The sequence below is a fragment of the Serinus canaria genome, chromosome 1 (genome assembly GCF_022539315.1).
Source record: "Serinus canaria isolate serCan28SL12 chromosome 1, serCan2020, whole genome shotgun sequence".
NCBI classification, from domain to species: Eukaryota; Metazoa; Chordata; class Aves; order Passeriformes; family Fringillidae; genus Serinus; species Serinus canaria.
The window spans coordinates 97,635,053-97,644,894 of record NC_066313.1 but is presented as its reverse complement, the minus strand read 5'-3'; the positions used below and the strand labels follow the sequence as shown (position 1 = coordinate 97,644,894).

The window sequence follows — 9,842 nt, the reverse complement described above, 5'->3', positions numbered from 1 at the left end:
TTGCTCCAGCCCCTCCTGCCTCCAACACCAGCTCCGCCTTCCCCGCCTTTTCCTGCTTCTCATTGGTCGGGAACTGCTTCGCTCCTCCCTCCCGCCCGCGCGCTGAGCTCTCCGATTGGGTGACGGCCGAGCTCTCCCCGGTCCTCCCTCCCGCGGTCGCTGATAAAGTTTTGTCCTGAGGCTCTCGGACCACGCCCCCTCCATCCTGGCCCCGCCCTCCCGCTGTCCCGGCCACGCCCCTGACCTGCCCGAGGGGGGCGGCCGTTGAGGCGCGCGCGCGCTCGCGGCGGCGGCACCTCCCGTCCCCTCCCGACCCCTCCCTCAGTCCCGCTCGGCGGCCGCGGCGGCAGCATCGCAGTACCAGTCTGGGCAGAGCTGCCTGCTTCTTCTTCGCCCCATCTCCGTTATCCCCCGGACACGGTGAGCACAGCCGCGCGGAGCCGGGCTCTCCTCCTGAGCCGCCCGCTCCGCGACGGGGGAGCCGGGGCGGTGCTGGGGCCGGCGGGGAGGCGAGGCGGGATGTTGGGAGGCTGCGGGGGCTGCGGGGCTCTGCCCCCGCCCTGGCACCGCGGAGCCGCTGCGGGCGCGGCCGCCGCTCGTCGCGGCTGGCGCTGGTCACGCTTGTCACCCAGGGACCAGGCTGGGCTTTCGCATCGTATTTCATGTCTGTCATAATTGCCTGGGAAACTTCTCCAGCCCGATACAACTTCGAGCAAAAAGGCAAAAGAAAAAAGCCTGAACCTTTTCATTTAATGTTACCGCTGCTGGAAAACACAGCTCGGCAAGTTCCTCTTAAAATATAATTGCAACATCACTCCTTTAGAGGAAGCGAGACCGCAGGGAAAGCACTTAATCTCTCCTTTTGTGTAACGTGGGAAAAGACTGGGCTTTTCTGTGCCGTAGGACTCTCCGCTGGGAGGTTTGATGTCTTTTAAAGTATTCCGAGGCTTTTCAGAAAGATTTTAAGTGCAAATTGCTCCTCTAAGGCTCTAATCCGGTGAATTGGAAATGAGGCTGGGTATTGGAAGAGTCTGCCGTGCTGTTTTTCTGTCATTTTGGGTAGAGAACGCAAATGAAACCATAGGAGTGCTGGACGTGGCTGGTCTGAAATTCGGGTGTATTCACTCCCCAGCCCGTGGTTCTGACACCTTTCTGAAACTTGTGTGCGCTTTCTTCTGCCTTTGGCTTGACTGACCTTGCTCTGCAGAATCCTTTGTATCATTGCTTCTTCCAAATCTTGTGTAACATCTGCCAGTGCTATAGAAATACGTAATGTAGTTAGGGTTTTGGATGTCCGACTTGCTTCCTGCTTGGTTTTTCTCAGATCTTTTTGAAACTCGGAGACTGAGATTAATGGTTTTTGTTTTTTTTTTCCCCTCCTTCCAATTCAACAGATGCAGTTTATGTTGCTTTTTAGTCGCCAGGGGAAACTGAGACTCCAGAAGTGGTATGTCCCATTATCTGACAAAGAAAAGAAGAAAATCACAAGGGAACTTGTTCAAACAGTATTAGCCCGTAAACCGAAAATGTGCAGCTTCCTGGAATGGAGAGACCTGAAGATTGTCTACAAAAGGTGGTTCTGTCTCACTAACCTCGTAATTGCCATACATTACAAACCGTGTATTAAGTAGCACGAAAATAATGAAGGTTGTTCCTGTTTTGTTGTTTTTTTTTTCTTTCCTTCCCCCTGCTGGTTACAGAGAAGACTGACTTTTGCCTTGCATCTAATTTGATAACTAAGCAGGAGTCATTCATGTGTGGAAAATCACTCATGCATTTAGAAATGTACTGAAGAAATGAGCTTTCCTCCTATTTTTATAAGGAGTGGCAGTTCTTCTTGGTAGTCTGTTTAGGTTCACGCAGTACGTACATGCTTCATATTTGTACACATTTCAGATTTAATAAGTGATAAAAAATTTATAAATATTTACCTCAAAAAGTGGCATACATTTTCATAAATCACCTGAAAATGTAACTTGCTTTTAAAGGGTTCTAGAAATTAGGAAATAGTTTTTTGTAGTATTTGGTTTGGGTGTTGTTATTTTTTTCCCCCCCGTATGTACAAAAAGCGATTTTTCATTATTGAAAAAATAATGGCTAGCTTTCTTTTGGTGGAAGTACTGTATAATTTTCTTCACGATAATTTCATTTTTCAGTTGTTCCCTAACCTTTGTGGGAGTATTTGGCAGGCATTTTTTAGCTTTGTGCTGGTCTTTAAAATGTATCAGAGTGTAGTGGTGTGACCATAGTTCTTCTCCAGAAATAACAGTAATCCTCCTCCTGATGTGGTATGCTGCATCTCTTCCAGCTAAAGGTGGTGCTACAAAGCCTTGAGTTATCTCTCTTCCCTAGTTAGTTGTAAACCTGAGAATGTTTATGCATTCCTGTTTCTTGTGGAGATGGTAGATAGTTTGTGCCCCACAGTAAATATTGTTGTATTCCCTGTAGATAGGACAGAAAGGACTGGACCAGAAATGAGGAGTTTGTAACTCTTCTCCAGGATAACAAATGGGTAGTATCAAATATGTTTAGATGTTTTAAGTGCTGCTCTCATATATACATTGGTTTGTGTAAAGATATGTGTGTGAGTATGCACATAGTTCTTCAACATGAGGAGGAAAGAGGAGAAACAATGCATGAAGCTATGCTGATAGCATACACAGTTCTTTCTGCTGCTTGATTTCCTCACAAAACTCCTTGAACATGTATGTAGACAAGCTTGCTCAAACACTTGCTGTGCTTCCTTCCATATTAATGCCTGCAAGTGCCTTTTCAGTTGGGCATTCATGGGACTAAATCAGAAAAATGAGGCATTAGTAGGCCTGCCTGTTTCCTTCCTTACCCAGCTTTGAACAGCAGTAGTTGTTCTGGGGATGCTTCCACACAGCTGCTTTCCCTCCCTGTATGTTGCTGTTAACAACTACTTGCCATGTCCTTTTGTGTCTAGTGAGCTGGTGGAAATTGGGATAGGACTCTTTGAATTGCTAAACGTTGTGGAGTTCTTGCATGTCAGTGGTGTGTTGTGGGTCCTGTGGTCAAGGAGAGCAAAGAAATTTGCTGGGAGACATCTATGTCTGGCTAAAAATGGTCTAAATACTGCAGTCTGTCTGCTGGACTGCTGGTGTGCACAGCTGACTGCAGTAGCTTATTTCACTCTCTGCAGACCAGTCTGGCACAGAGAGCCTATGAAACTGCTGAAGATGAGCTTGTACCAAGCTAATGAACACCTCAACTTTTTTTTTTGACTGAAACATCACCAGAAGGATTAGGTGTTAAAGTTGATAGTTTAAATGTCTGTATCTGGTAACACTAACAGCTCTTAGGTTTGTGGGACTTGTTCCCATCATTGCATCATAATTTAAGATGATGAGCACCAGCTAGTATGATTTCTTTGTAAAGGGTGACTTTCTGTAGCTGAGAAGGTGGTGGCTAAAAGCAAAACCCACCAGAAGGAGCTCTGTGGCTTATGAAATTGCAAAATGTGCTTGCAGTTCCTATTGAGCATCTCTAGAGGATTTCTGCTAAGATTTGTTCTTGTCTGATCTATTGCTGGGAATGATCAGAACCTGCTGGTGCAAATGTTTTACAAAATAAGTTCTAAAAGTATGTTCCCATTGCTATTTGCGTCTTAAGTTCTTGAAAATTAAATGCTGGTTTTGTTTTTAGAGTGTGTTTGTTGTTCACATGTAGGAGAATGGAACCTAGATATTGCAGCTCAAAGAATGATTGGCAGTATCAGAACCATATTCAAGGGTCTCATCATACCTTTTTGAAGGAATAAAATGAACTTAAATGCAGCAGTTGGCAAGACAGTAGCTTTAACTTCCTTATGATACTTCCATTTATTAAGACTGCTGGGCTATTTTGCTTAGCCTCCTTAGCTGTGTTGCATTTTGTCTTTATAGGATGTTTTCTGAATTTTCAAGGAAATAGATCTTAAAATTCATCTAAATTTAGGTGATGTAGCTTTTATTTCCCTCTGGTTTTGTACATGTACCATTTATAATGGTTGCAACATCGGCTCAGTCATTGCCTTCTAAAGTTTTTTTTCCTTCAGCACTATAGAACACAGAAAGGTGCCCAGCTTTTGTCATGGTGCATGAATTGGCTTAAATGTATTCTGTAGCTGGTTTGGAAGATAGTTTTTCAGGCTGATAGACACTGGAAGATTAAAAAGAGGATGTGAGCTTCTAACTTCAAGAAGCGTAGAGATATGACGTGACTTGCTGGGAAAATAAAAAATAAAAAATGGGAAGCCAACCACAATTATGCTTTATGAAAATAGAGGGGGAGTCATCTGCAGACAGCTGATTAGAAATTTAACAAACACAGCTGATGTGTTTGCTCTTCACATTTTGTCATTTAAAAAGTGACATAGGGGTTTTGGAGCATATAGGGTAGAAGTTCATGCAGCTTTCTCCCTGTGGCAGAAAAATGTGTTAAATGTGAAAATTCCTAATTTTTTCTTGGAAGACTTCTGTTAATGATTTTAGCTTCTGGCAATATGCGTTATTTTCATTGTGCAGTATATTGCAGTCAAAGTCAGAACTTGGAGAAAAACTTATTTTATATAAATTTTACTTTGCTAGCATTTGTTTAGCTGCGTTCCTGGGATGTAGTTTAGTTATTTAGTTGTTTGATTAAGGATTATGGCTTTGCTTTTATGTGTCAGTTTGGAACTGTATTTGGCATATGATATTATGAAACTGCAATAGCTTTTGCTCCTCTTGAAGTGGCAGTTGTCTTTTACTTTTGCACCACATAACCATAATCAGAGGTTATGTTGAAGACTTAGAATAAGTTTTAAAACTTTATTTCTACCACTGAAGAAGCAATGAAAGAGCCCATTGTGCAGGTACTGTGTCTCTTAAAGTGTTGTGAGCTGAAGGTACAGTCATGTGGTCAGTGGGATGTGCCCAGCTAGGCATGATCCTTGTTTTTCCTTATATATAACTTAGCAGCCAGTTGTACCTCTTAAAAGTATTGCTGTGATGTAAGTTAGGTAGCTTTGTAAAACTGGCTGAATGCAATGTTTTTAGTGAATTAGGTACTTGGACTTGACAAATTTAATTAGATAAAGTCTTCTTTGTACAGAGTTTTAGTTTGTGTGGCACTAGGAGGACTTGAGTATCAAGAAGCAAGAGTTTTTTCTTAGAGAATTAGCAGAATCAAATCCTTGTTCATTTTGGAGCTGCTGGGGGCTATTGCCTTGCTGAAATAGAAAGAAACTGGAAAAGTGCTTCACTTTGATAGACTGTGTCCTGGAGCCTCAGAAGTTCATGTTTTTTTAAAGAAATGTGTAAAGTTGTGGGACAAGAAAAAAATTACGTCAAGCACAGCTTATTAGTTGTACCAATTTTCATTGGGTTAGCTATCAGCAAACCACAGATTCTTGGGCTCATTAAGCACTTGTCTGCCTCCTCGTTGTCATTTAGAGTTCAGTTTTGTTCTTACCAAGCCTTGTAAACTTTAAACTTCCAATTAGGATCTACATGCAAAGTGACTTAGATGCTGACAGACTTATGGCTTGTTTGCAGGCTTATCTGGTGCTGAGCTTCCAGGGGTGACTTCAAGCAGGTGTTCTCTCATCTAGAAGGAGAACACCACTGAGCTGGTAGGATTTGTAAGTTGTGCTCTGCCCACAGTGACCTGATCTCTCAGCAGAGTTACTGAACCTGGCTGTGAGAGCAGAAGAGGAGAACTCTGCTGAAACATTGCCTGCCTGTTTTGAGGCTTCCTACTGCTGAATTATTGCAACTCTTGATGGGAAGATGCATGGAGTTGTTTCCTATCAAAAAAGAAAAATCTCAAGGCCATCTGTCTGAAGGCAGGAATTTGCATAAGTATTTATACCTGCTGTGTTACCTTTTTTGTTCTTTAAATCCTGTATTACATTTTCAGGTGATGTGGTCCAAACAGTTTTTGGTCTCTCTGGTTTTGGTCTCCTTTCTGATAGGTGGAGGATATTTATCATAAAATATTTTCCTAAATGAGGGTAAGCAGCTGAGTTGAGTCTGACAATTATTTTCATAAAATTTAGTGAAATAAAAAAAGACCAGAACTGCAATAGGAATAAAAAAGGCAGAATGTTTCTTATGAACTACACTTTTTTTAACTTCTGAGTATGTACTTTTCTATCAGGGTTTGCCTTTTCATTGGGTGCATATGACAGATTTCTGTCAGGCTCATTAGGAAGAAACTGTTTCTGCAGAGCAGAAATCTTTTTGAGCCTGACTAGTCTACTTGTCTTTGTGTGGATACTGTCCATGTAAACTTCTGCACTTGGCAAAACTTCCAGTGTCTGCTGGGGATTATAAGTGAACTCTTTTTTTTTTTTTTTTTCTGAAGCCCTTCCTGCAGGGAAAAAAATTAAAATAATGCCTCTGAGAGCTTGGATCTGAAGCATTCCTTTGTAGTATGCTCATGCCCTTTGGTATGACTTGTTTTTACTCTTCTGCCTTTTGCCATTCAGGCTCATTAAATCTGCATTTGTTTTCTTTTGTTGAGTAGTGATCCATTAGTCGTGGTTGCTACCTAAAAAATGAATACTAAAATATTCTCTGCGTATAATAATAGATACCCAGGCCTCCATTTTGTGTCAATACCCACTGAGTAGTTTTTATTTCTTGGTCTTATTTCTCCAGAACTGCAGTTGGCAGGGGTTGAATGTGCAGTCTACTTGCTAGCTGCCAAATACGGTCTTTTGAAAGTATGTTTCATGCTCTCTTAAATGAGGACACTGAGAGCAGACAATGTTCTGAGAAAGTATTTTGTGTTGGACTCCCTCCCTCCCCTCCTCCCTTCTTTTTCCATGGAATAGTTCTGTGTGTCAAGAAAGACCTCTAAGTACTTCAGGAGCAGAGAGTGACTGTCCCATGTGGATAAAGTTAAAATATTTGAGTCAAATTTGATTTGATAAGGTCTGCTGGTACATGGTTCAACTTGTGTTTAAGCACTATGAGGAAGCAGTTGAACTGCGCTTCATCATAATCAGTGCTGATCTTCTGCAGGTGATGAAAGGCTTTGTTTAGTGAGTGCTGGTGATTAGTGTAAATAGCAAATAATGTGTCAATGCTCTTTTTTGCTACAATGAAATATAACATGGAGCTTGACTTACAAATTCCTCAGTAGTTTGAAAGCATGTTTTTTCTTTATAATATTTCTTTCCAGTAATTTTAAAAATAGTTTCGGTTCCTCATACAGATTGAATGTTGCAAGCTACTACAGTGACTGTAAATGTCCTTGAAAAATTAGTGAGGCATAAACAGAACAATGTAAAATCAAAAGAACTGTGCTCAGATAGGACTTCTGATGAGCTGATGAATCCCCGTGGTGAAGAGATGAAAGAGAGAGGGAATGAAGGTGTCCTTCACTGGAGGTGTCTTCCTCTCTTCCCCCGTCATGTTTTGTGGTAGGATAGGCAATAATATTTTACAGTAGTTTAAAAGATTTTGTACAAAACCTTGTATAAAAGCTATTCTGACTAATCTTTCATGTTGAAGCTGTAGCAATTTGATTTGGAGCAGTCTGGGAGAAGGGGGGATGTATGAAGATCATAAATGGTACTGGATAGGTGTCTTGGAGATGAATTTCAGCATAGCTGAAAATACAGCGGGGTTTTTTCAGAACTTCGGACTTCTAAAAAGTCTGACAAGTCCCAGCTGATAAAATGTGTTTAATGTTTAAAGGATGGATGGATTTCTCTGTATGGGAAACAATTATGCACCTTAAACTAGGTATTCACATCTGAATGACTTATTTTTCAGTAGGGCTGGCTACACCGAAGTGTTTAATGTGACCAGTTGTCCCCTCTAAAGAGGCAAACAAAAGCTGTTTCTGATGTAAATTAGCAGTTGAAACAGGTGGTACTTGAAATCTGGTTTGTGCCATGTGTGACTGAAAGGCATATGGTTTTGGCATGTTAGAAAAGATTAAATGGGGTTTTCAGCTTTCATTCCTGGTTTGGTGTTTTTTTTGTTTTTTTTTTTTTTCAATCAGGTTTCTTTAGACATGGCTTGAACAAAAATATAATAGAGCACAGTAGAATTGGATGGTCTTTTTCTTAAAGTGGAACTTGATCATATCTGAAGACTTCCCTGTCTTCCAAGATGGAAGTGGATTGCTAGGAACTATTTGATGGCCTCTCGTCAGTCTGATGCTAGGACAGTTAGTAGGGATTGCATCGTTGACTTAGTATTAGTTGGGGTGGATGACACTGGTGTTGGTTTTGGAGTTTTTGAATTTTTAAAATTCTCTTTAAAGACCAAACCTAATTACTAATTCAGTCTATGTTTCTTGAGGCATTTTCTATGGTTTTTATTATCTGTGTATAGCTTAATGTTCCAGTTGTATGGCTGTTACAGAGAGAAGAGAAGGTATGTCATTTCAGAACTCTGCCATGATGCCATAAAATCAAATATATTTAGTTTTCCAGCCCCCTCTTTGGCTATTTTAGTTCTGTCAGCTAAAGGATGGCAGAGAGTGAAGTCGTGCTTGACTCAGAGACATTACTCCCATGTACGTGTGTGTGTTTTTGGGTCTTTCAGCCATTCTTTGGTAAGACTTGCTTGGTTGTGATTTGGAGTACCAATATGCTGAATCTGAGCATGAAGACTGTTGAGAATGTGATACTCCTCAAGTGCATTCATTTTGCTTATGCGTGTATGCTAACCTCAGGATTATTTTGTTATTACAGATATGCAAGCCTCTATTTCTGCTGTGCTATTGAAGATCAGGACAATGAACTAATAACTCTGGAAATAATTCATCGCTATGTAGAACTTCTTGACAAGTATTTTGGCAGTGTGAGTTAGTTTCTTTATATTTTATCATTTTGTTTTATGCCCACCACATTTCTACAAGAACATAACCAACTAGTAATTGAAAAGGTGTATTTAATACATTTGGTGTGGCTTGCTTGGCCAAACTAAGCTGATGGTTCCGTCTATTAAAATACAAAATTAAATTATTGATTTGTACAAGAACTTTCATTAATCTGGTGTTAATTGCCTGTGTTTGTTTCATTTCATAGTAGTCTCACTTGGGATTATATAAAATCTTGCTCTTAGCAGGAAGCTTTTCTTCTCCCTGGCACTGCTCTGGTGTGAGCACCTCTTATATCTGCTTCCAAAGGAGGCAGTTGGTTGTGAAGTGGCAGGAATGGTAAGGAAAGATGTGAGAGACACCTGCTTACCCAGACAGCAAACACAAACTGCTACAGTAATGTACATGAACACTCCTAGAAAAGCTGGTGCTCATTCTGCCTTCCTTTGTAGTCCTTCTGACTATGAAATGCACAGACTGAACAAGAAATCTGAGATTATTTATTTTCATATCTTTCTGTAAGATTGCATGAGCTGCCTTTGCATACTGCAGGCAACAAGAGAACTTTTATAGGGAATGTTCTCTTGTGTCTTGAGGAGCTGTGTCTTACAGGCTGCTGTGAATTGAAGCTTTTATTATTGCCCCAGTCCTTACAAGGTTACAGCCTTAGGCTAACATTTTGATTGGATGAAGCTGGGAACAAGTTTTGTGAGAGGATATACCTCAAGTGAGAGTGTCCTCCCTCTTTGCAATAATGCTTGATGTTCTTTTTAGGTCTGTGAACTTGATATCATCTTCAATTTTGAAAAAGCCTATTTCATTTTGGATGAGTTCCTTTTAGGAGGGGAGGTTCAGGAGACATCCAAGAAAAATGTTCTTAAAGCCATTGAACAAGCAGATCTTTTACAGGAGGTAAGCACATCCAACTTCTCTGGCCAAAGTGTCAGCATGGTAGGCTGTGGCTCAGAAACCTCCTATTCCTCTAAGCTTCTAGAAGATATTTTTTAGCATGCTTAGCA

General features: G+C 40.9%; 1 protein-coding gene across 4 annotated transcripts in view; it reads left to right on the top strand.

Annotated features, from left to right (window-relative positions):
* Positions 1-250: 250 nt before the first annotated feature.
* AP1S2 (adaptor related protein complex 1 subunit sigma 2) overlaps positions 251-9,842 on the top strand; it is a 30,989-nt gene continuing 21,397 nt past the window's right edge. For 2 of the 4 annotated variants that reach the window (XM_009089679.4, XM_018913568.3), the window contains exons 1-4: positions 251-420; positions 1,395-1,573; positions 8,696-8,804; positions 9,598-9,735. In XM_009089679.4, the coding sequence (XP_009087927.1) occupies positions 1,395-1,573; positions 8,696-8,804; positions 9,598-9,735 (426 nt within the window). In that variant the 5' untranslated portion in view covers positions 251-420. The remainder of the gene's footprint in view (positions 421-1,394; positions 1,574-8,695; positions 8,805-9,597; positions 9,736-9,842) is intronic. The other 2 variants (XM_009089677.4, XM_018913566.3) reach the window with 1 other exon arrangement.